We start from the raw sequence: 25,377 nt of genomic DNA on the forward strand, positions 1-25,377 counted from the left end.
CTCAGACCCGCCCCCTCCCATCATGGGCTCTGGCCTCTGACACCCCACTCACAGGGCTCACAGCTTCAGTACCACTGAGGCCTCGAGAGAGGAACTGCCCACAAGCCAGTCTCTCTTCCCCTGTTCACTGCAGGGCCGGCGTCCCAAGAGGAGGGCCGGCGTCCCAAGAGGAGGGCTGAAGGCCCCGCTCTCCCACAGCACGGCTGCCCATCCCAGAGCCCCCGGGTTGGCCCAGCAGCAGCCAGGCTGTGGGTCCCCTCGCAGGAAGGGCAGCCCTCAGCCCCTCCGGGGGGAAGTCCTGACCCCCGACAGAGCATGAGGACAGAAGGATGCCACCACCTCTCCAGTCCTGTGGGAGACCCTCCTCAGCTCCAGCCCACCCCGCTTCCAGCTCCCCTTTCCAGCACCCCCTTCCAGCCCACACCAGGCCAGGGGAGACGAGGGCCCCTCCAGCCCCTCATGGGCCTTGAGGACTCACTGCCTTTCTCCCACTGCTTCTACCCATCAGCTGTCCCTTTCCTGTTAGGCTCAGCTCAATGCCGTCTCCTCCAGGAAGCCTCCCTTGACCACCCCAGGTCCCTGTGACCACAACAACTTGAGTATGGATGGCCTCCGGGCTGTGCTTCACACTCACTGCAGACACTGGGACCACATCAGTTCCCTAGGTTCTTTATTATCCGTCCCCAGGGCACCCCTGGCTTCCCAACTCGGGGGTCCAGATGTCTCCTGGCACCATGCCAGGCGCAGTGCCGGACGGGCAACAGAGGGCACTGGAGGGCAAGTGGCCTTGGCCAAGTCACTGCCATTCTGTCGGCTCTGCTCCGGAACATCTGGGGTCAGAGGCTGCAACGGAGTGTGGGGCCCTTCCCTGGGGAGCCATGAACACCGAGGACAGCCCTACCTCCCTCCATCCTCCAGTGGACTGGCCGTGGAGCAGTCAGGCCCAAGGGGGAAGCACCCTCCGACCCTGGGGCTCTCTTCCCAGAGAGCTCACTGACGTCTCTGGGAGCAGTGGGGCATCCCCTCCCTGATCTTGAACTCTGGATGCCACAGACTGCCCTCTTTCCCAGCTCTGGGTCTGGCTGAAGCAGGGCAGGCAGGAGGGAGGTCTGGCAAGGGCATGTTTCAGGCCCGGGACCCGGCACTCAGATGGGGTGCACGAACTGGTAGACCAGGCGCTGGGAGATGTCGGGCTTGCGGATGATGCCCTTCTTGTAATACTGGCGGATGGAGCGGCTCAGCTTGTCGTAGTTCATGGCGGGGCGGTTCTTCCGGATGCCCCACAGCCGGGCCACCTGCGCGGAGTCCTCGATTTTGAAGATGCCTGGGGTAGCGGGGGGCCCAGGGAGAGCCAGCAAAGCAGGAGGGAGAGAGACCAAGACCAGCAGATCAGCCTTGCAGAGTCAGGGAAGCCGGGGTCGCCCCGGGGCCGGGCCAGGCTGTGGGGCCACAGACTGTCTCCCCTGGGTGTGCTGAGGGTTAAATCAACGTGTGGGGAGGTGTAGCACAGGGCCCTGGAAGTGGGGGATCCTACTGTGGACTCACAGACCTACTGGGTTCAGGGTGAACCTGCAGTGGGTGACTCGGGGCCTTGAAGGCCTGGCCCTTGCCAGCGCCGGCTCCTAAACACCCCACACTGAAGCCCTGTGGGGCTCCAGGCTGTGGACACAGCTCATTTCACAAGGTCACCTGTGCAGTTTCCCAGCCTGCAAGACCTCTGTGGGATTCTCAGCCGCTTCGGCCCACACAGCCGTTTCTGGCAGGATGAATTGGTAAGAGACGGTTGAAAGAGTGGATTGGGAACCAAGCCCACCTGGGTTGGAATCCTGGCTCAGCCGTTTTCCAGCTTTAGAAGCTGAGACCCCCTTTTTCCAGTCAGTTAGAGGGGTTTGTGGTGACCACCGTCTTGGTGAGTGGTTATAGAAAGTCCTTGGAGCAGAGCCAGGAGGAAGGGGCTATTACTAATATCCCCAGTTCTCCATCTAAAGCACCTGGCAAAACCCAGGTAAGCACACCCTCTCCAGGCAGGCTTCCCAGATCACCCCGCGTCACACCTTCTCCAGGCAGGCTTCCCAGATCACCCCTCCGTTCCCTGATCTCCCTGTCTTCTATCGTGGGATGGTCTCCCTGGGGGACCGGCTCACTCTGTCTCAAATACACACACGGGATCACCACACCTCGTGTAGGAACTTCCCCAGCCCTCCTAAGCCCTTTCCCTTCCCGAGCTCTGCACTCAGCCCCAGGGTCGCTCCTCTCTGAGGTCCTCCTCAACCCAGATACAGCTGGTCCCATCACAGCCAGATGCGTTCTGCACACCAGCTCATTTCACTGCTGGTTTTCCTATAAGACTGTAGGTCCCTAGAGGATGGGGTGTCACTGAATCCTCCCCACAGCTCCAGGACCCTATAATCCTCCATAAATGTTGGCTGAGCAAGTGTGGAACCAGAGGAAGTGCTCAACGAAGGCTTGTTGGATGACTGAATCTAATCTGTTTCACAAATACGAAGATTGGAGTCCGGGTACTCATAGCTACTAACGGCAGAATGGGAACTAGAACCCAGGTTTCTCAGCTCTGGGCCTTTTCCAAAACACACACCCGCACACCATCCAGCCCTGTGCTGTCCAGGGCAGTCACCACTAGCCACCTGTGGCTGTGAGTCCTTGAAAAGTAGCCAGTCTGAATTGAGATGCAGTGTAAGCATGAAATACACACCAGATTTGAAAGACTTAATAAAACATCTCATTAATAATTTTATAGCAACTATATGTTGAGATTAGAAGAATGTATAATATTGGATTAGATAGACGTATTATTAAAATTAACTGTACCTGTTTTTAAGCATTTTAAACTGTGGCTACTTGAAAATCTAACACTGCCTGTATGGTTTGCTCTGTATTTCTCACGGGACACCACCAGCTTCCTCAGTGCAGCTCTGAGGTTTTGAGGGTGGAGACTGTGTCCCATGCTCAGCAGAGTTGTACGGCCCTGCTGTGTCCTGGGCATGCGGCCGCTGGGGACCCTCAGCAGGCAGAGCCTGGCAGGGGACAGGTGTGGACACAGATTGCACAGACCCTGGGCTGGTTCAGGGTCCAGTGAGAGTGCGTGTGTGATATTCAAGGCAAAGGTGGGGGCGGCTGCAGCCCCCTGCCCAGCGCCTGGCAGGACCACCGCTCCCCCCCATCTCACAGCCTCCCTGTCCCGCCCCCAACACCACTCACCCTTCTCCTTGTTGAGCCACCGGATGAAGCGGCCGTAGCTGTGCGGCTTCAGCAGCAGCTCCTTGAGAAACTGCCAGAGGTGGATGGGCTGCCCGGAGCAGGACGAGTCCACCTCGCTGTCCGTCCAGCTCTCCTCGCTGGTCGAGGCTGGGCGGTCAGGGGGTGGTGGTGAGAGGGGAGCCCCAGTCCTCAGTGGCCGCCACCCCGTCGCCCCCCAGACCCGGAGCTCTGGCCTCCTGCCTCCTTGCCCTGCCCAACTCACCGCAGAAGTGAATTGCCCCTGGGGACGTCCTCTCTTTCATCCAGGCAGCTGCGGGGCAAGGAGGGGAAGTTGGGACCCCAGAGAGACGCCCCCCCAAGGGAGGAGGAGGGCGTTTGGGTGGAACTGTGGGGTTATAGAAGCCCCACCCCACCCCACCCCACCCCCGCCCGGTGGCTCTCTCCCTCCTGCCAATCTGAGAGACAAGCTGCTTACAGAGCTGCTTCCTGGAAGAAAGTTTAGGATTTGGCAGCTGAGAGGGGCCTTCTGCGTGCGGCCCCTGGTTCAGAGAGGAGAGTGCATGTTGAGCCCTGCTGGTCAACTGTGAAACGGGCCTGGGACACCCCCTCACAGGTCTTGCACGGATGCGTGGTGATGAGGTCTGCACGGTGTCCCACTCAGAACCCAGCATAACAAAAATACTCCCTGCCCTCCAGCTGCCAGCTCCCTGTACCCCTCCACCTCTCCGGCTTCCTACCTGCCTCCCTCCCTAGAAAAGGCAGTGGGAGGCGGAGGCAGCCGCCTTCTGCCCACGCTACCACCTGGCTCTCAGCCTGGCACTGCACACTGTTCTTGGCAGCCCCTGGCAGGTGGCCTGGGCTGGGGGCTGGACACTGGTCTCTGATCGGGCCATGAGAGTGGGACCTGTCCCTTCATTCATCCTGGGCCCCAAGGGGCAGGGCCGTGACTCAGGGAGCAGGGGACACAGGTTTGATCCCTGGTTTGGGAAGATCCCACTTGCCACAGGGCAACTAAGCTCATGTATCACAGCTGCTAAGCCTGTGTGCCTTCGAGCTCGTGCTCTGCAACAAGAAAAGCTGCAGCAGTGAGAAGTCCGTGCCCTGCAACGAAGAGTAGCCCCACTCGCCACGACTAGAGAAAGCCCACTGGCAGCAATGACAACCCAGGGCAACAACAACAACAACAATTAATAAAAACAAATAAATAAAAAAAAAAGGGAATTCTCTGGCAGTCCAGCGGTTAGAGCTCTGTACTTTTGCTGCCAAGGGCCTGGGTTCAATCCCTGGTTGGGGAACTGAGATCCCAAAAGCCATGTAGTCACACACACACACAAAAAAAAATTAAAAATAGGTCTGCTGTACAAACAATGAAGGGGAACAAGGTCCAAGATACACTGTCCAGTACAGAGCAGCGTGATACTCAAACTATTTGTGTTAGGAAAGGGTGGAAGTCACACTTACTCTTGCTTGTATACGCATAGACTTCTCTTAGCAAGGTATCAGAGAAATGGGCCACAGTGATTGCCTCAAGGGAGGGGGATTGGGGGGGCCAGGGGAGGGACGAGCGAGGGGTACCCCCAAGGTATACTGTGGTTCACAACAGTCTGTTTTTAAAAAAATTCTGTACATTTATTGCCTTATTTCTGCTTTAATGAACTACAACACAAACACAACATTTTTACAAGGACAAGGAAGGAGGACTTCGGAGTATCCAATGTCCTGCGTCCTCACAGTCTAAGTTATACTTTTAACTTGCTGCGTGTTCTGTCCTGGGTTCTGTGGCCTTGATCAGGGTAGGCAGAGGGTTGGGGCTGGAGGGCTCACCCAGGGTCCAGGGAGGCAGCGGTCACTGGGGCCAGGATTCAGAACGGAACCCAGGTTGGCACAAGGGGCTGCTTCCCCCGTAACCCACAGGCAGGCATCCTGGCCTAACTTCTCCCCTGTTGTCCCCGGCTTGGAGCCTGGGGGTGGGGTGGGGAGTGCTCCACCCACCTGATTTCCAGATGTCCAGATGGGCGTGCAGCACGTCCCCGCCCAGGGGCGAGCGCTGGCGGAACTGCTCCTCGGACATGGCACACAGCTCCTTGCCCCCCAGCTCCTGGAAGGCCTTGCCCACGGGGGGCAGCCGGTACTGGTGCTCCGTCCACAGCAGCCACTTCTGCACGTTGCCAGGGCTCCAGTCCACAGGGTCTGAGCAAGAGACACTCTTTCAGCCCCAGAGTCTGCTTGAAGGCTCTGCCCCCGGGGGCCCCCTCTGCCCTGATGGAGCCCCCCGTGGGAACCTATGCTCTCCTGGAATGGCCTCCAGGCCAGACAGAGGCTTGAGGGGTTCTGTGGAGGGGGGTACCCAAGAAGAGAGGGGATAAGGGGAAGGATCCAGGGCCCCAAAAGCAAACATGGCTCAGGGCAAGGGTGGGGGGCTGGAGCTTCTGCACCTCCATCTCACCTGGACCTCAGCTCCTTCCAGACACCCCCAGTCCCTCCAAAGGGCCCTTTGGGGAGCCCCAGCCCTGGAGGGGACAGTGACACTATACCAGAGACACCCCAGTTTCTTTCCCAGATTCCTCTTGCCCTCCCGAAACCCTCAAAGGACCAGAGAAAAACCCACCCAGGGATGGGCCCCACTGCTGCCTCACACCGTGTTCCAACGAGGAGGAAGCCAAGACACTGAGGGGCTCCCTCCCCTCGTCCAGCACCTAACAAAGGGCTGGCTGTCAGGGCGCTGCTCAGCCCACATGCACCGAGTGGGCGAAGGGCAGGACGCAGGGTGCTCATGGGACCGAGGCCCAGAGGGGCGTCCCTGGCTGAGCTCCAGTCGTCTCCCTGGGGAGCCGCCCTGGGGTGAACCCAGCAGGGCGCTCGGGCGGGGACCCAGCTGCGGCTCAGACACAATGGGGCCTCCAAGTGAACGCCACGCTCTAAGCGGGTGACCTGCAGACCGCCCTGCCCCCACCTAATAAACCCATTTTCCTCCCCAGGGTCAAAGCCATTTGTTTCTGTCCCTATTGTTCACAGGGCAGGGCCCTCCCCAGCCCTGGGCGGGAGCGGAGGCACCGTGGGAAAGCCTCCGAGGTGGGGGCTGGCTGCGGCGTTGGGCCACTGGGGGCGGGGGCCCTGGGCACGGGCTGCCTCAAGGGGGGCCCCTGCTGAGACTATTGTGGGGCTGGGGCTGGGCGCAGATGACTTTGGGGAGGAGGAGTTGGGCCTGAGGACCTTTCCTGTGTGGGAGGCTCAGACGCCAGGGCGCGAAGGCCAAGGAGATACTTCAGACACACCCAAAGCTGGAGAGGCAAAGCGGGTGGGGACGGGGCCCCAGCAGCCCCTCAACCGGCAGCATCAGCTCTGCAACCATACCCTCCCAGACCCGGCAGACACACACACACACACACACACACACACACACACACACGCCTCACCTCCTCAAGCCTGCACCCCCACTGGACCAGAGACACATTGATCTATTTATCTATGATCTGTTTCGTCACTGTAACGTCAGCTTCATGAACAGAGGAGCCTTTCTGCTGTGTCCACGCTGAATCCCCCATATAAGGGATAAGGGCATATTAAGTGATTGTGTGTTGAGCATCTATCAAGTCCAAGGTACCATCCCAGGAACTGGGGGTGTGTGTGCGTGCTCAGTTGCTTCACTCGTGTCCAATTCTTTGTAACCCCATGGACTGTAACTTCCCAGGCTCCTCTGATGGGATTCTCTAAGCAAGCATACTGGAGTGGGTTGCCTTGCCCTCTGGGGGATCTTCCCGACCCAGGGATTGAACTGGCATCTCCTGAATTGGTAGGCAGATTCTTTAGCTGAGCCACAGGGGAGGCAGGAGTTAGTGAAAATCCCTGTCCTCGGGGCATGTACATTCCATTGAGGGAGACAGGCGGGGAACAAGATAAACATGCTGCAAATCAAACGGTAGGAACCTCGAGAGAAATAGAGCAGGTTGGAGGACTGAGAGGTGGGGGTCTGGGCAGCAGTTTCAGTAGAAGGGTCAGGAAAGGCCTCATCGAGATGATGCCATTTGAATCAAGGCCTGAAGGAGGTGAGGGGTGAGCCAAGTAGATATTTGAGGGAAGAGCACTCTGGGTTGAGGAACTAGCGAGTACAAAGGTCCTGAGGCATGAGCGTTGTGGGGATGGCAAAGAGGCAGGAGAGTCTGAAGTAGAACAGGCCGGGGGACTGTGGACTGATGTGTGAGAGGAGGTAGGCCAGATGGTGCAGAGCTCGTATTAATTCACCAGGTGCCTGCCACGTGGGGACACCAGGCTGGCGTGGCCGGGGCGCAGAGAGGCTGAGAACCTGGGCTCCCAGGCTTGCCGCTGCTGTGTTAGGGGCTGGCTGCACGTGGAGAAGCACCAGCATCTCTGGGGGTGGCCATGGTGTGCCAGGCGGCACCCTTGCCCCTCCCAGTGGCCTCCGCTGGCAGAGGGGCTCACCTGCCGTGATGTTGAGCAGCTTGCAGGCCGTCTCGATGTCCTTGAGCACCTCGCCCACCACCATGGACTGCACCTGCTCCAGCGAGTGCTCCTCCAGGGTCAGCCCGCCCGGGGCCAGGTCCAGGCTGCCCCCTGGGGCTTGGCTGTCGATGACCGGGCACTGCTCGGGCTCGTCAGGCGGCTCCACCCGCGTGCTGGCCCCGGGGCCCTTGGCCACCCAGCTGCTGTCCTCGGGGTACAGCATGTCAAAGTAGGAGAGGTAGAAGGTGGGCAGGCCCTGCTCAGGGGTGGCAGGCGGGCTGGGGCTCCAGTCCCGCCGCTCGGGCCCCGTCCCCGCCGCAGCCGCCTTCTCCAGGCCTGTCCGCAGCGCGCTGTCCGGGGGCAGTAGGAGGCGGCCGGGTGGCCCAGGGCTCAGGCCCGGGCTGGCGCTGCCCATGCTGCTCGGGCTGGCGGCTGTGTCTACAGAAACAGAAGAGGACAAAGAGTCAGGCCCCGGTTGCTTCCCTGTCCCTGTGGGGGCCGCTAAGCTGGTTATGGAGATGAGGAGCCCAGTGGGCAGCGGCCGGGCCTGGGAGAGAGCCGGGGCTTCCGGGTCACTGGGCAGCTGAGACGGGGCTGGGCAGACGGGCCTTGTGGCTGAGACGGGGGGAGGTGCAGAGCTGCAAACAGACGGCTCCCTCACTCCCCAGGGAAGCCGGGGTGCTGGGAGCAGTGTATTTTTACGCAAGTAACCTGTTTAAAACAATCTCCTGAGGTGCTTGATCTCATTCGGTCCTCACAAAGGAAGGCACAATTAGTTCCATTTGGCAGATGAGCAAACTGAGGCCTAGACAAGGCAGCTGGCCCCCGACCCAGATCCCAGTCTGCTGTCCGGTCGAGGAAGCTCCTTCTGTGGTGCTGGTGGTGGTTTGATTGCTAAGTCGTGTCCGCCTCCTGTGACCCCATGGACTATAGCCCCCCAGGCTCCTCCGTCCATGGGATTCTCCAGGCAAGAATACTGGAGTGGGTTGCCATTTCCTTCTCCAGGGATCTTCCTGACCCAGAGATAGAACTTAGGTCTCCTGCACTGCAGGCAGATTCCTAATCTTTTCTGCTGGAGCAGAGCTTGTTTCCTTTTATTCTGCCCTTGAGGAGGGTAGGGAAGGGAAAAGGTCACCATACTCTCCCAGGGGGCCAGGTGAAGACAGCAAGGAGCAAGTGAGGGCGTGGCAGGGCGAAGCCCCCCCAGATCGGGTAGGCGGCCCCCTGCCCCTCCCACAGGCCGGTTTTGTGAGCTCTGTTGCTCAGTCGTGTCTGACTCTTTGTGACCCCATGGACTGTATCCCGCCAGGCTCCTCTGTCCATGGGATTCCCTAGGCAGGAATACTGGAGTATTCTTGACCCAGAGATTGATCCCGGGTCTCCTGCATTGCAGGTGGACTCTTTACCACTGGGCCACCAGGGGAGCCCCACAGGGTCACGTGGGGAGTATGGATGAACTCCCAGCCCAACGCTGCTGAGGGAGCCCCCCAGCAACACAGGTACGGGTGTGCGCGGCGCCACCCCCACTCAGGCCCAGGCTCCCGGTACCTGCCCCACCTCGTCCTGCCCTGAAGGGTGCTGCCACAGCCTCTCCCAGCCCCCGGGGACCTCTCCTCTCCCCTCACACCTTGGAGGAACTTGCAGCTCCCAGCTGGGAGGTGCCCACGTGTAAGTTTACAACAGCCCACTTTCCCCACAGCTACAGGGGCTGGAGAGAAGGCCGAGACCCAAGGGGACAAATGAGGCCCTCGGCAAGTCACCCCCACTCCTCCTGGCCCCACCAAGGCCATCCAGGGGGCACCGCTTGGCCTCCACGCGAAGAACTAGAGGCCTCCCTCCCATCGGTCTCCAGGCTCTGCTGCCCTCCACCCAGACCCTTTTCTCTAGCCCCACGTTGGAGCACAGCACTGGGACTCCATATTGGAGGTTTGGGTAAAGCAGGGGACTTGCAAGGTGTACGTATATCAAAGAACTGGGGGTCCCTGGGATACTTCCGTGGCTTAAGAGTCAAGAATACATCAGGACAGATGTGGGAAATGACCAACAAATACATGCTCCCCGTAACACAGATAAACCTGATAAGGGCAAGTTCATATGTGTCCTTTCTTGGGGGTATTTATACTTTGAACAGTGTTCTCAAAATGTGCCTGGATCAGCAGCAGCAGCAGCATCTAGGAGCTTATGAGGAACTCGAATTTTCAGGCCCACAGCAGAGCTACTGAATCAGAAGCTCAGGGGTAGGGAGGAAGGCCCAGCAAGGCATTTCTTTTCTTTTTTTTTTTTTCTGGCCACATCTCACGCTTGCGTGAGCTTGGGCTTCCCTTGTGGCTCAGCTGGTAAAGAATCCTCCTGCAATGAGGGAGACCTGGGTTCAATCCCTGGGTTGGGAAGATCCCCTGGAGAAGGGAAAGGCTACCCACGCCAATATTCTGGCCTGGAGAATTCCATGGACTGTATAGTGTATGGGGTTGCAAAGAGTCGGACACGACTGAGCGGCTTTCACACACTCTACACTTGTGGAAACTCAGTTCCTTGGCCAGGGATTGAACCTGTACTCCCTACGGTGGAAGTTGAGAGTCCTCATCACTGGATTGCCAGGGAATTCCCAGCAATGTGTTTCAACAGGCCCTTTGATTGTGATGGGGGTTCAAGTTTGAGAACCGCTGCTTTGAAGGCACCTGGCCAGGATGAGGGGAGGTTTCACTAGAAGCTCTGTAGACCTGCTCAGCTGCAATGTGCAGGTGGGGTAGAGAAAGAGGCCCGTCTGGAAGGTTCTGGCTTCTATACCTAGGGCTGCAGCTTCTGCATGCAACTCAGAAAATAATGCCCTTTCCTCTCTGGGTAGTGTGGCTTGGCGAGTGGAGCCCAAGTGGAACTCAGCTCCCCCTTGTCCCTCACCCTCGTGCAGTACCCAACCTGCCCAACCTGACTTGGCAGCTCTGCTCTTCCTGTGGCACAGAGAATGCCAGCAAGAAAGAAAGGTGTTCCCTTTCATTTCAAGTCTCCCTTTCAAGTTCCTTTAAGTGACAAGGAAGGAAAGGTCGGGGTGGGGTGGAGTGGGCAGGGTTGGGGGGGCCAGGATTGCGGGGGACAGAGGGCAGGCCTGGAATCATTTCAAGTCCTTCTGTGCAAACACACATGTGTGCTGTGGGCCCATATTATTTACCCAGGCAGAGCCAACAGCCCGCTCTGCCCTGAGTCCCCACCCCGGCCTGTGCCCACACCCTACCCCCCGGGGAGCCCCACCCCTGGAGAGCCCCCTCAACCCCACCCTTCCCTCATCACCCCCCTGCCTGCCTCCTGCCCCATCCACGTCCCCAGAACTCCCTGACCTGCCACGTTAGGACAGTCCCTGCCAACACCTTGGGCCGTGTGCCAGGGAGACGGAATCTTTTCCAACAGGCAGGAGAAATTGCCTCCCTCATGGCCCTCCTGTTTGCTTGGCCTCGGTCACAGGTAGGACGGGGGCACAGTGGCGCGAGGGGTCAGTGAGGATGAATGGCTAGGGCAGGGGGCAGCATTGGCCAGGCGAGGACATGACGACACATCCCTGACACATTGGTCAAGCAACTTCGGAAGTCCTCGCCTTCGCCCCCTTCCCGAGAGGGCCTGAGCACTCATCCCTGCGCTGCGGTGGGGAACTGAACCACTCAGAGGCAGGTCTTCTGGCTCCTGGCCAGAGGATCCTTCACCAGCAGAGACCTCCCGCCTTCTCCTCCACACCCCACATTCCAGCCCCCCGTCACCTTGCCCCTAAATGCCAAGGAACCTGCTCTCAGCCAAGGCTTGGTCCCAGCTCCAACACCTCCCTGGTGAAAAAGAAGTTAATGATTAACTGTGTGGCGGGAGGAAAGAGCCCATGGCCTGCAGGTGGGACGCAGTATGGAAGGCTGAGCCCAGCCCAGGGGACCTGGGTTTTCTGGTCAACGAGCTGGGAGCTGGTGTGCCCAGCCTGCAACTCTTGCATCTTCTCCAGGCTCTAGGGCTGAACCCGGGAGGGCACAGAACGCATGTCAAGTACCTCCTATGCCCAGGGCATGTGTACATGTTACCCTTTTACTACCTACAGGGACTCAGGAGCCCTGTTTTGTGGATGTGGACAGTAGAGCTCAGAGAGGCCATGCAGCTTGCCCGAGGGCCCCAGCTGGCCATGGGTGGCCTCTGCTCTTGTACCACGTGCCCTCGGAGGCTCCTGCTCTGGCTGGTCCCATCTCCCCAGGGCCCTGCCCACCTCCTGATTGGCCAGCTTGGTCCTCCAAAGTCCATTCGCACCTCCTATCCGCTCACTCCACTGCACGGTCAAGCTCGCTTCCCTCCAACATCCTTTCATTGGGCAGCCCTGGGCTCTAGAACCTCCCATGGCTCCCCACCGCCTGCCCTGCCTGATCCCAGGGGCTGGTGCCCACCTCTGAACATTGGAGCTCAGAGCCCAGAGAGGGAAACAGATTTATTCACTGGTTAGGGGCAGGGTCCAGAGCAAAGCACATATCCCGGCTCTGATGGGAACTGTGTTTCTCCCTCGGACCCTGAGCTGTGGGCCTGACTCGGCTTTTCTTCTCTATTTTCTCTTGTTTTCGCTGGTCCTCTGCCCACAATGCCCCTTCCTTCTCATCACAGTTCAGCCCAAAGTCCTCCCCAGCCACTCCCTCCTCTGACTTCTCAGTTCTCCCCATCTGTGCAGTTCAGCCGTGAGTACATTCGTGGGTGATGGTCTCCACACGGGGACACTGGGAAAATAGGCTTGGAGAATGGCCGGGAGGTATCTGTAGTCACACAGCACAGCCTGGATCACTGTGCCCTAGGGTCCTGCGACAAATCCGGGCTCTGCCAGGTCCTGGTCCCTCTCAACAGCCCAGGCTCAAGGGGCTGCCCGTCTCCTGAGTGATGCCTCCAGCTCCCAAAACCTCGAGCTGATCTTTTCTGGATTAGGGCTCAGCATGTCCTGGTTCCCTCCTGCCCAAGAGGCACTGGCTCTGACTCCAGACAAAGAAGTTTGGTAACAGCTGGTAGAGGCCAAGACCCAGAGACAGGGCAGACTCACGTGGCTGCAGCCGGAGGGATTACCACCTTGGCCCCTTCTCTCCACACCTCGTGGTCCCCCAGGAAGACAGAGAAGGGAGAGGGGGCAGGGGGACCCAAAGTCAGAGATTTACAGCGGCTGTTTCCTGCCCCTCGGGACCACCTGGACATTAGAAAGATGCTCAGACAGCCCCGGGGAGTCACCAGGAGGTCTTTACTGAGGCCCGGGAGGTCATGAGGGTGGAGCCTGTCTCTCATCCTGCTCAGATCTTACACCCAGTGGGCTTGTGCGGGGGAGGGCAGAAATATGCCTCGAGCCCTCACCTCAATCCTGAGACACAACCTTAGTCTGCCCAGGGCCCAGGATTGCAGGCCCTGGGAGGAGAGGGGAGGGGCTGGGGCAAGGTGTGACAGGCCTGCCACTCCGCCCAGAGGCTCCTTGCTCCAGCACCTGGGGGCAGACCGCCTCTGGTTTCCCCACTATCGGCCCTTCCCTCCCTCCATCCCAGCCTCTGGGTCCACATAAATGGGTCTGAATCAGGGGGCTTCAGGAGTGCGCCTCCTGGGAGCCCTGCAGAGTGGGCAGGGACCACGTGGGCCTGTCCCCTCAACCCGTAGGCAGTCGGTCAGCACCTTGGAGAGAAGCCGGGCCTGCCCAGGCCAGTGCCCAGGGCCCGCCTGCTGCAGTCTGAAGCCTCCCTGCCTCTGGCCTCGGCCTTCCTGCTGCCCTAGACAGGCCCTTCCCGCCCTGCCCACTGCCCCCGTCCAGCCCCCCTCACTGCTCCTGGGACAGCTGCTACACTTCCAGGAAAAGGCAGCTCCCCTGCCTTCCAAGACTGCTCTTCAAACTAGCTAGATCCAGGGACTTCTCTGGTGATCCAGTGGCTAGGGTTTCAGGCTTTCACTGCTGAGGGCACAGGTTCAATCCCTGGTCAGGGAACTAAGATACCGCACACCGCACAGCGCAGCCAACATAAAAGAGAGGAATGAGCCGGAAACAACCAGCAGGAGCAAAAGGTCGACCTGGGGACATCTAACTTGGGGAGCCAGCCCACAGGCCTAGGGAGGCCTGGGAGCAGGGTCGGGCCAAGCAGCAGGAGGATGGGGGCGGGGAACAAAAAGAGTCAAGGGACATCGAGGAGATGTGGTCAGCTCAGAGGGTAAAAGTGTCTGCTTGCAATGCGGGAGACCTGGGTTCAATCCCCGGGTCAGGAAGGTCCCCTGGAGAAGGAGATGGCCACCCACTCCAGTGTTATTGCCTGGAGAATCCCGTGGACAGAGAGGAGCCTGGTGGGTTGCAGTCCATGGGGTCGCACAGAGCGACTTTGCTTTCTGTGTTGCCCACCGTTCCCGTGGGCAGCCAGGAGCCCGAGGCAGGAGTATGTACCAGCACTACCTCCCATTCGTTCCCGCATGGGGGGGATCACAGGCATCCACTTCCTGTCCTCCCCCATCCCGCCTCACTGACACCACCTCCAGCCCTTCCAGGGACAAGGTGAAGGCCAAATAAATAAACTGCTTGGGCTCCCCCACGGTCTCCTGGGGCAGCCAGGATTGTTCCCACCTGACAGGCAGGGGCGGTGAGTGCCTGGGGGCATGTGTCCATGGTGACCGGGCAGGGACTGGGAGTCAAGGCTGAGCTCCGCCCTCTTTCCTGCTGAAGTCTTGGCACCTTCCAACTTCTAGGGTCACCCCTGTTGCCTCGCCCAGGCTACCTGCGGAGCAAGCCCCACAAAAGTTGCATTGGGGGGGGTCTGGGTGGCATGGATGCCTGAAGCCTGCAGGTACAGGGATCCCCCTCAGCCCCAAGCTCAGCCCTGTATTTGAGTTTGCTCCAAAGGGGTGGGAGGCCTGGAAAGAACTTGAGGCCTCAGCATCTGGAGACGGGGATTCATAATCTGCTCTGTTTCCACCATATCTGAGGCCCTGGGCAGCCCCTGGTCTCCGTGGCCTCAGTCTCCTCCTCTGTTCTCCCAGGAGGTAAGTCAGCTCCCAGAGCTCTTCTGGTCCAGACACTGATTGGAGTCTGTGACCCCCATGACCTCCATCGTGCCCCGCCAGGCTGTCTTGGGTCGGATATCAGAGGCAGGAAGAACTGGTCCCAGCAGCCTTCAGGCCAACTCGCTGCTGCAAGAGCAGACACCTGGGCCCCACCCTGTTACCAGGTCCAGGTGCTGGGACCCTAACCCAGGCGGTCACCCCCAGACCCTCTCCTCAACCCCAGAGCTGGAGCGAAAAGGAAGGGCCCCTTGGATTCTGGCGGGCCCATAAGGACCTCATCAGCCCTTCCTACAGCCCAGGAAGGGCTCTGGCCCATGTGACTCCCTCAGAGTCCCCCTCCGGGCCCTGGCCTAGGAGGAGTGACCTGGAGGAGTCTGGAGGCCCTGAAAAGCGGGAGAGGAGAATCTGGCAGGGGGCATCTCCTGTACTGGGAACATGCAAACGAGGCAGGGGAAGGAGCCTGGCATTAAATGTCAGGAAGGGCCCAGGGCAACTCAGCTTGTGCAAAGTTTGCTTTGGGAAGAGTTGTTCCACCTGACAGGCCACTCTCTTGGCTGGGGGTGCAGGGTGGGGCATGGAACAGGGTGGGGGCAGGGGAGGGTCCCACACTATTTTGAGCCCTAACCCTAGCTCCAGCAGTTGGGCAAGAAACTCAGTTGAATGTCTGTTGAAAGGGCTGTTAATAGCAGGTCTTAAAGGGGTTGTGGAGATTGAGGGGGACGGTGGATGGAAATTCCTGGCGAATTACAATGGGCTGAGCTTTCAGGAAGGTGGCAGGTGAGGGGATGGGGCTGGAGGAGAGGGAGGGAAAGGTAACAGGGTGAAGAGTGAGGGGAACCAAGGAAGAAGCAGGTGGTGATGCTGGACGGAGGGGCAGGCCCGAAGGGTGGAGTCTGGGGGAGAGTTGAAAATGGTGATGGGAGAGGCCTGGAGCTTGCCCCAAGGTCAGCCTGCTCTCTAGCCTGGTCCAGGGCAGCTGCTGGCTTCACTCACTCCTCCACGGCCTCTAGGAGGAGCCCAAGCCAGAGGCCCCCACTTCCCCTGACCTCAGCCTAGGAGACCAGACTGGGAAAGCACACAAGCTTCACAAAGCAGCAAATCCCGCCAGCCAGCCTGCCTCCACCAACTCCTACACAGCCTTCAAAACCCCACTCCAGGTTGCTCCTTCCATGAAGCTTCCTTTCACAGAGGAGGCCACCTTGTCTAACCTGCTGCAAGCGCAGGGAGTCAGAGTGGCTTGCCTGAGGTCACACCTTGCGGGTTCTGACCGGCCCCTTCTTGCCCTCCGCCAGAGGGCCTTGAGCCCAGTTCCATTCAAGCTGCACCAAGTCGGTCGGCACACAGTTGTGCTCTGGTTTGTTCCGGGGTTATTCCCCTTATGGCTGCAACCACCTCCGTAGCAGGAAGTGGGCTCTCCTGGTTCTTCCACTCACTGCCAGGGTCACACTTTCTGAGCATTGATTGAGCACCTACGGAGTTCTACCCTATTTCCTCAGGCTCGGTTGACAAGAGAAGTTTTGTGTAATCCAGAAGCTTATGGCAACCAAGTGACACAGCACCTGCCAAAGTGTTTTATAATCAGTAACACAATAACCGAGTCTGGCAGGGGCTGAGTTTTCAGCTCTGGGCCCCTCATGCTGCCTATTAGGCTCTCAAAGGGGCAGGTGGTCCCTGACCCCATGAGAGACCACCTCCTCCACACCCCAATCTCCCGGGAACTCTGAATTCTGAATTTTGGGGGAGCTCTGAGCAGCTGGGTGGGGGGAGTCCCTGGCTCTGGCCCTCTCCCCAGTGATCAGGGGTGAAGGGACTGGCTGGCTGAGCTGAGCCCTGGCCTGGGCACCCCGTCTGATGGGTAATCTCCTGCCTGCCACCTGGGGCCTGGGGCAGCCCCAGCGCCTGTTTGCTCTGTTACTCAGCCGAGCAGCTGGGAAGATGGTTGCTTTACTGGGGGGTGGCTGTGAAGCTGTTTATCAGGGAGGTAGGGGCAGGAAGTGAGGCCAAGTCCCAGCCCTGGCTAAAGAGGAGCAGAAAGGCCATGGCTGTCAGGCAGGGGATAGCCGGCTTGAGGCCTGGCTGCAGGCTGCTGGGTGGGCCCAGCTGCAGAAGAGAGGGGCCCCGGGCTAGCTCAGGTCACTGCCCCCACCCTGCATGCACGCTTGCACACACACCTTGTCCAGCTCCAGGGGAGGTTCCAGCCACTGAGACCCTTCAGCCCTCCACATTGTCAACCCCACCACGCAGTTCCTTCCCTCCCCATAGGAGGCACCTGGCAAGTCCTAGAAAGGGGCACCTCCAGGTCCCCCTGCCCTCACCCGCACTGTTCTCCCCACGTGCCCAGAGGCACTGTGCCTCCCCGGGTACCCAAGGCGATCACTCAGATCCCCTGGTTCCCGTGCTCACCACGCCCGCCCCACCCCTCCAAGCCCCTGGGCTCTGGGACCGTAGCCCCTGCTCCAACCCCAGACCCTGGCCCTGACCCAGAGCCTCCAGGTTCCAGCAGGGCCCTGCCCACTCGTGACCAGGCTCTGAGAGACCCTGCCCCTGGCACAGCGGCCGTGCTGGCAGCCACAGAAAGGCTGCTTGTGTTTCACTAGCCAAGCAGAACCGGCCTGGTCTCGGGGCCGAGGCTCCGCACCTGCAAAGCCGCCTCCCCTCAGGCTGCGCAGGGTGGGCTCAGTGTGGAGCCCAGACGGGGTCATCACAGAGGTGGGGCATCACAGGCCGCCCTCCCCAGGCCGGGGGGCTCAACCGGGCTCTATGGTCAGCCTGGGGTTGGGGGCAGACCAGGCAGGCAGCATGCACAGGGATCGGGGCTTCTGAGGGTAAAGGACCCAGATCAGGGTCATCAACACTTGGGAACCCGGCGTTGAAAGTTCCCTCCACCACCCACCTCCTCAGAGCTGGCAGGGGAAAGCCCCCATGGCCGGGCACTGCCCCCCACCAGACTTACCCGTTAGCTGCCTGGTGCCCAAGGTGTTGTCCGCAGCGGCGCCAACCTTGGGGGCCAGGGGGAGGCGCAGGCAGCTGGGACCACTGCTGGGTCTCAGCCAGGCATCTGGGGTGCCGGCGGTACCAGGGGCTGGCAGGACTGAGGGCAAAGGTGGCACTCGGGTGGGCCGCCGGGGGCCTGGCCACCCTCGACGGGCAGCTCTCTGAGGTCTCAGGGCTGCGCACCCCGTAGGGAGCCCCCCTGCCCCCAGCTCAGGGCCACTTGCTGGCACTGTGGCAAGACCCAGCTGGGGGGCTTACAAGAGAGGCTGCAGTGGGCTCAGGGGACCGGGTCTGCGGGGCAGTGTGGACGCGGGCGGAGTGCAGGAATGTGCTGGGAGGAAGTTAGGCGGCATGAGATGAAGAGTTGGCCGGGGCCTGATTTCCCATTATAAGTAATCCTTCCGTATTTACCTGAACAAATACGCTCCCTGCTTACCTCAGACCACAGACGGACTCCTGGTTAACCCTTGCAGGCCTCCCCCTCCTCGCTGGGGGAACCACCCCCTGGCAGCCTGGGAACTCATTCAGTCACTCATTCATGCATTCACTCACTCACTCATTCAATAGTTGATATATCGTTACCTAGTTCATCTTACGTGCAAGGTACAGGGGTCAGCTGAGGGCAGGGAACAGATGAGCAGGCAGCACTGGAAAAGGCCCAGTGGAGGGACGTGGGAGAACAGTGACGGTGGGCATCTGGCAAAGGAAGTCAGCAAGGACTTCCTGGAGGAGGCGCTCGCTGTCTGGCTCCCCAGGTCAGGAATGGAGACAGCTTTGGGGAAAGAGACCCAAGGCTCATAGGCCCACCCACCCTAAGTTCTGTGTGCCCCACAGGGCCTGGCGCAGGCCTGTCATACCCTGGTGCTCAGGAAGGACCGGTAGCTTGCTTTCCCAGGCCCTTAGTGGTGGTCAGCCAGCAGCAGCTTGCTCTCCACAGTCCTCGTCGGGAGAAGCACAGAATCTCCAGCCCCAGCACCCACCCGGGCTCCTCCACCTCTGAGAGACCAAGCAAGGCCACGTAGCCGAGCTCTCAGCTTCTTCCTCAACCTGCCAGGTGGGTTGAGGGCTGCCCTGCCCTCCAGGGACTCTTGCTCTGAATCACCTTGGAAGGGCACCTGGCATCTGCAACCCCCATGCTGTCAGATGGAGGCATTTTAGAGAGTACATATTGTTATTTTCCCATTTCAGAGGTAATTGTGTGACAATCTACAGTATGACTTTTCTAGGGCTTCAGGAAGATTCCAAGGTCTTCAGAACTAGTCCCCTCACCATAACTGTTGCCAAAATTCTCTTCCATATGGTTGTACTTTTCACCCTGGAGAGCCTGTGCTTGGCTGTTAGCTATCACAGGTGCCTTGGTAAGCAGGAATTATAAGAGTCATTTCCCTGAGAAGGTACAGGTAGGATGGAATGGAAATCGGGGAGGTAACACGAGTTCCTAAGATGACTACCGTCAACCATCCCAGCCTTCCAGAACCAAGAAAAAAAGGAAGACCTCCAACATTCCCAGGCGGGACCTTCTCTCCGTTCTCCCAGAAGCTTGTGCTTATATCAGCACTAATAGTAATGGCCACCGAGCACTTACTAAGTGCCAGGCACAGTTTATTGCTCGCAAGACGCTAAGGTATTGATCACATTATAAGTACTGTAACATGGGTAAGTACAGGGAGCATCCAATAAATGCTCATTGAATGGATGGGGTGTCATAGATAGTTACCCCCAATGTCCATTCTCTTTTCCTCAATAAACAACTCCCTACTTTACCTGGGAACTTGGCTACCTGGAATTAAGACTACTTCAGGCTCCCTTGCAGCTAAATGTGACTGTGTGACCAAGCAGCAGTGTCATGTGTCATCTGCTATGACTCTTTCTTAAAAGTAAACTATCAAGAAAAAAAGTAAACTAACATGTATGATTTACCTCCTTCTTCTTTATCCTTCCTCTGTGTTACTGCCTGGGATGCAGCTGTGATGGCTGGAATCTTGGCTGCCATTTTGGACCATGAAAACAAAATGGTGGAGCAGTGAGCTGGAAGGAGCTTAGGTCTTTGAGGACTGCATAAAACCTTCATACTAGCTTTGGATTGCATGCCTCAGGACTTTTATAAGAGAAGCAGACTTTTGGTTTTTGTTAAGTGGTATCTTTATTACTCAAAGCCAAGCCTGATTCTATATGAGACAGAACAGAAGATGGGTAGATAGAGGAAGACAGAATACTCTTGCAGCCAGAGAGGGCATTTCACTGCTGGGTGGCATTGAGAAGGGAACTGGTCATACCATAGAAAACCTTGACCTTGGGAAGGCTGCTCCTTGAATGCTGATACAGCTTTGCCTTGGGCCCAAAGGAGCATTTCATAGGTGTTCCCAGGAATGGTGGGTCTGAGTGGATGGACCAGGTTAAGCTGTGCTGAGAATGGACAAATTATACCCACCCAGGCCTGGAATAAGGAAACAAAGCTGCCTTTGGAGGCTGGAAAGACCTAAGAGGTAGCAAGGAGAGGGCCCTCCATCCATCAGCTGGGGTTTACATGGACTGCAGTGCTAAGAGGCTGCTTGGGGGGATGTCAGTGGTGGGTTCAAGGCAGGTTTGGCGCTCACCTGGGGCAAACCTGCCTGTGGGCTCCGGGGGGAGGGAGGGCCAAATAAGGGGCTCTGGCTAACACGTACCCCACCAGCACCTTGATCCATCCAGCACGGTGTTCTGACACCAGCTCAGGGTTTGAGCCAAATACACACCCTCGTTCTGTCACCTTCCACCTTTGCAACTTTGGCTGGAACCTGCCGAACTCCCCCTCCCCGTCTCTGAGGAATTCTCAGAGCTGTGGTATTAGTGTTACTCACTCAGTCGTGTCCAACTCTTTGCAACCCTTTGCACTGTAGCCCACCAGGCTCCTTTGTCCATGGAATTCTCCAGGCAAGAAAACCAGAGTGGACAAGGAAGCTAAAAGTTTCCTTCTCCAGGGAATCTTCCCAACGCAGGAATCGAACCGAGGTCTTCTGCACTGCAGGCGCTTTCTTTACTGTCTGAGCCAACAGGGAAGCCTAGAGTTCTGGTGAGGGGTGAGATAAGGTTGTGAAAATGCTCTGCAAATCTCAACGCCCTGTCCCAGGGCCTTGCTGATGGCCAACCATAAAGCCATGTCATCTTATTCCCCATAGCAGCCCTTTCAGGTAACTTACTGTGCCCATTTTCCAGGTGAAGAAACTGAGGCCCAGATGTTAAAATGCCTTGCCTACGGTCATAGAAGGGAATCAGATATAAGCTCATATCTGAAGTTTCCTTGATCACCTTATGCCTGATAGTCCCTCTTACTAGCCACCTTATTCCCTTGGGGTCAAGTCCCAGGTCCTGGCACAGCTCACCGGGTCTACTAGAGTTTCCTTCTCCTGCTCACAGGTCCCCAAGGCTGGTCTCCCCTTCAGTCCCCCTCAGGCAAGCCCCTCAGGGGGTGAAATCTGCCCCCTCCTGTTCCCCTCACCTCATCCATTACGGGCAAAGCCTTTCCCACGTCCACCCACTGCCGACCTGGGGTCCACACACACCCACTCCATCCTGGAACTTTTCTCTGACCTACTGAGATAACATTCTCTGCAGCCACTGGGGTTTCTCAGGCTTCAGCGTGTACACTGGGAGCTGTCACCCCCTCGGGCTGTGAGCTCTGACAGCCAGAGAAGGCGCCTGGTGGAGCCATCACCCCTTGAACACCCGGATGAACCAGGAAAAGTCCTTTTCCTGTTGTTCAAATGGAGTTGAGTTTCTTCTACTTCAATTGAAAGAACCCTCATCTTTTGAGCCCCAACTCAAGCGCTCTCTACTCCAGAGAGTTTTCTCATGTCCCCTCCAGCCCCCACATGTCCCAATTCTTTGTGCTCCGTTTTCCAGTGTTTCTTTCCTTCCCAGGACTCTAACTCCTTGACGGCAGGGACTTCGCTCAGCTCGAGCAGCCTCAGACTCAACACAGACCGTGATTTCTGGAGCAGCTGGCTTCAGAGCTTTCCTGCCTGCATCCAAGCCCATCAGAGAGTCAAAAGCGTGGATGGGAGGCAGGGCCAGGGCTTGGCTTGGCGCTGCCAGCGCCTGGCCCCCTCTGGACCTCCATCACCTCCCCTGTGAGATAGAAACAACACCTGCCCTGCTGATCCTGCTGGCGGGGCCTTGTGACGAGTGATGAAAAGTTGACAAAGGAAGTGGACGTACTTTGGAAAGGGCGGTTGGTCTGTTGGTCTGTCTCTGTCTGTTGGTCTGTTGGTCAATAGACCGCTGCTCCCATGTCCTTGGGTCCCGCTCTCCTAGGAGCTGTAGCCTGGGAGTGACAGTGAGGAGAAAGCGGGGACCCATGTCAGCCACAGAAAGACAGTGTTGCCAGTGGGTCCTTGCCCTGCCCCCCTGGCTGACACCAGGCCCTGCCCTGACCCAGGCTCCCGCTATGAGAAGGGAAATGGCTTGGGGAGGGGCTCGCTTGCTGGAGTCTGGGGTTGGTCACCCAGATGGGGTCACTCAGTGAGGGCAGGAAGCCTGGTTTGTGGGACCCAGAGACCAGGAGCCTGTGCTGTCCAGAGGAAGCCCCCGAGACCAGAGAGGCTAGGGAACAGGTTTAAGGACACATACCAGCGCGGCATCTGAGTCCAGACCCCAAGCGTGCTTATGCGCTATTTCATCTCACCAAGAAGCACCTGGGGGCTTCTCTGACCTTCTCACAAGCTCCAAAGTCAAGGCTGGCAAGTGGCAGAGGCAGAATTTGGGCCGCGTCTGCCGGCATTCTCTTCCCAGGACATGTGCTGCAGCTGGATGCGGGGCCAGGGGACTAGAGACAGACTGGGGTCAGCTGCGGGGGCGCCGTGTCCTCAGGCCCATGAATCCAAGGATTCCCACCGCCTGGAGCACGCAAGGCCCCCGGGCCGTGACATGGTACTCCGGGCAGGCCAGCAGGCATTCACTGAGCACCTACTCTGTGCCAGGCCCTGTACGTGCGCGAGGGGCAGGGTGGCCGGGCACAGTCTGTCCTGGAGGAGTTCAAGGCCTGGTGGCCTCCGAGGGCCCAGGTGACCTCCAGCGTCTCTCCCAAGGCTAGCCATCTATGGTCACTGGTTTCATGAACACCTATGGTATGCGTGACGCTCTCCACTCTGGGAAAAACCGACAGGAGATGCCAAAGGCTTTTCCTCACCAATGCCATCCCTCCTCCTCCCCAGACATTCCCCACCGAACGGAGGCTGAGCAGATGGACCAGTCTTCCCTGTGTCTAAGGTCTTTGGTGCTCACCCCCCGACACACTCCTGTCTACAGCCTCATCCATCCACACCATCGCCGATTCACACCTGGGACGCAGCTGAGGAAGCCTCACTCCACCCCAGGACCCTGCATAGCTCTCAAGAGCTTCTCTGGGAACCAAGTCACACAGGGCTCCTGCCAAAGATGGGCTCCAACCCTGGGGAAACTTGCAGGCCTCCCTGGGGGTCAGAGAGGATACACAGACACACATATACACGTGAAATATCCGCTTCTCCCCTACCAGGCCCCTGCGATGGTAGAGCATGGTGACGACCCAAGATACAACCTGGCCCTGGGCCATCCAAAACTAGTCACTGCACACATGTGGGCTGCAGGCCTACTGTGGGCCAGGCAGGGCTCCCCAGGATACAGCAGCCAACTTTGGTTGGTTTACATTCTAGAGGAGAAAGATAGCCGGTCAACAGGAAAAGTAACAAAGGAGTGAATTACATAGCAGCTCGGGGCTGATGAGGGCCATGAAAAACAGCTCTCCTGGGTGCTGGGTGGGACGCAGGGGGCAACGTGAAACAGGGTGGTCAGGGCAGGCCTCCTTGGAGAGGTGAGATCTGAGCAAAACCGTGAAGGAGGTGAAGATGTGAGCCCTTAGCCCCGAGGTATTCGAGGCGGAGGCAAAGCTGGAGGCTGGTGAGGCTGGAGCAGAGGACAGGGACAGGAGGGGGATGAGGCCCGGGGCGCAGGGGGACTAGGCGGCAGCCTGAGAGCCTCGGCTCCTCCTTCCCAGGCTTTCCTGCCCAGCACTTACCCTGGCTCCCTGCGCGCTTAACTCACGGCAGTGTCCCCACGGCCCTGGGAGGCATCACGAGTCTCCCCTCCTCGGCCCAGGTTAAACCGCAGGGAGGAAACTGAGGCAGGCGGAGGGCGCGGAGGCCGGGAGCCAGGAGCCCAAGCCAGGCTCGGCCCCGCGACGGCGGCCACCCCCGCCTCCACCTCCGGGCATCGGTCGCCCCTCCCGGCCCGCTCCGCGGGGGCGCCAGGGGCAGCCCCGGCCCGGCCCGCCGTCGTGGGGGCTGAGGGCGGCGGCCCGCGTCACTCCCTTGCCCTCGAGCCGCTGCCTTTCCCCCATTAGTGCGGGCCGCAGGCAGACCAAACCGCAAACCCAGATAAGAGCACAATCGAACCTGTTTTGCTCGCAGGCCGTCCTGCGGGCTGGGTGGGAAGTCGGGGAGGCCCTGGCAGCGCCCCGGGCCTGCTATCAGCCCCTTTGAAATTTACCCACCTTATCAGGGCCGCTTCCGAGCGGGGCAGAGAGGGGAACCGGGAGGCTGCCTTCCTTCCTCGGCTTGCTCTGCCCAGAGGAGGGTATGGGGGCACGCCCTGGGAAGGGCCGCCCCCCACCAAGGACTCAGACCCCCGGCGCCTCCCGTCCTGCCCTGACCCCGCACCCCACGCCTGCAGCACCCACTCCCTCACCCCCTCCCCAGCCGGGGGCGCCTGTTACACGACGACCCCCGTCACACCCTCGGCAAATGTTTGTTTGCTGAGCACCTGCTGCTAGCGGAAGGAACACACCAACCTCTCTCCCCCACGGAGCTGACACTGGAGCTGGGGAGACAGTAAATAAACACAAATAAGTAGGTAAGAGAGTGTGTCCACAGGTGATGACCCCTGCGGTGGGGCAGAAAGGAAGCGAGGGTGTAGGATGGGGAGTGTTGGGCAATTTTAAGTGTGTGGTGAAGGGGGTGAGAGGTCGGGGAGAGTCTGAGAAGGTGATGTTTGAGTCAAAACCAGAAGGCTTCCAACTCTCTCCCTGGGGTTAGAATCCCACCGGAGGGCAGAGCCAGGAGGAGCAAGATCAGCCAGTCCTCAGAGATCCCTTTTTACTGAGGCTCAGAGAGGGCGATGAAATGCCGAAGGTCACAGAGCACCATGGCAGCAGAGCCAGGCGGAGCTCGAGCCCAGCCAGCACCTTTCTCCGCATTCCCGTGGCCCCCGGCCTGGGGCCGTGCCAGGGCCCTGGGCAGGACAGTAGGCCCCTGCCAGACAGGGGGGCTGAGCCTGGAAGTGCAGTGTCGACGCCGTCTGACTCTGCGTTTTGTAGACCAGGGGCCCGACGGTGGAGTTTGAGGCTGAGGGTCAGGGCTCGGCCCATTGCTGGTGTATGTGGATGCCGTCGTGGTGGGGACCCAGTGCCCGGGTCCTCTGGCTCCCTCGCCAGCCCTGCTGTCCACTGACCCTGGATGTCCAGGTCCACAATGGCCCAACCTGGAGGGTGAGTCCTTCCAGGAGGAGCCCCTCTAGCCTCAGCACTCCCTCCAGACACACTCTCGCGTTCCTGCAGTGAAGGGTGAGTGGCCTGGAGGGAAGAAGGGGCGGCATGCAGACCACCCGCACAGTGGCCGTGGAGTCCAGGAGGGGCGGACCCCGGGGCCTGGCTGAGGCCCGACAGGCTCT

At 59.1% G+C, this 25,377-nt stretch overlaps 1 protein-coding gene across 9 annotated transcripts; it reads right to left on the minus strand.

The window, feature by feature from the left end:
* Positions 1-653: 653 nt before the first annotated feature.
* On the minus strand, positions 654-23,911 carry SPDEF (SAM pointed domain containing ETS transcription factor). Of its 9 annotated transcripts, XM_086371229.1 has the most exons (9): positions 23,729-23,911; positions 21,892-21,997; positions 20,874-20,926; positions 20,535-20,743; positions 7,660-8,118; positions 5,212-5,409; positions 3,482-3,529; positions 3,220-3,366; positions 654-1,324 (listed from the first exon to the last, which is right to left on the minus strand). In XM_086371229.1, the coding sequence occupies exons 4-9, from the start codon at positions 20,593-20,595 to the stop codon at positions 1,146-1,148; spliced, it is 1,092 nt and encodes a 363-aa protein (XP_086227355.1). In that variant the 5' UTR covers positions 20,596-20,743; positions 20,874-20,926; positions 21,892-21,997; positions 23,729-23,911; the 3' UTR covers positions 654-1,145. The 9 variants fall into 9 exon arrangements, with proteins under 9 accessions (XP_086227355.1, XP_086227351.1, XP_086227352.1 ...); XM_086371225.1 differs by lacking the exons at positions 3,482-3,529; positions 20,874-20,926 and adding an exon at positions 19,615-19,680 and having other exon boundaries at positions 23,729-23,867; XM_086371226.1 differs by lacking the exon at positions 20,874-20,926 and having other exon boundaries at positions 23,729-23,860.
* Between the last annotated feature and the right edge of the window lie 1,466 nt (positions 23,912-25,377).

Source organism: Bos grunniens, chromosome 23, assembly GCF_055505025.1.
Source record: "Bos grunniens cultivar Pamir isolate PY7600 chromosome 23, Bosgru_T2T1.0, whole genome shotgun sequence".
Classification (NCBI taxonomy): domain Eukaryota; kingdom Metazoa; phylum Chordata; class Mammalia; order Artiodactyla; family Bovidae; genus Bos; species Bos grunniens.

Bases quoted from the DNA above. Each gene is read 5' to 3' on its own strand.
- SPDEF (XM_086371225.1), bottom strand. From the start codon at position 20,595: ATGGACAAAGGAGCCTGGTGGGCTACAGTGCAAAGGGTTGCAAAGAGT. The intron at 19,681-20,534 runs GTGAGTAACACT...CCAAAATGGCAG, and splicing joins AAAGAGTTGGACACGACTGA to CCAAGATTCCAGCCATCACA. The intron at 3,367-5,211 runs GTGGGTGGAGCA...CTGACCGCCCAG, and splicing joins TCTGGACATCTGGAAATCAG to CCTCGACCAGCGAGGAGAGC.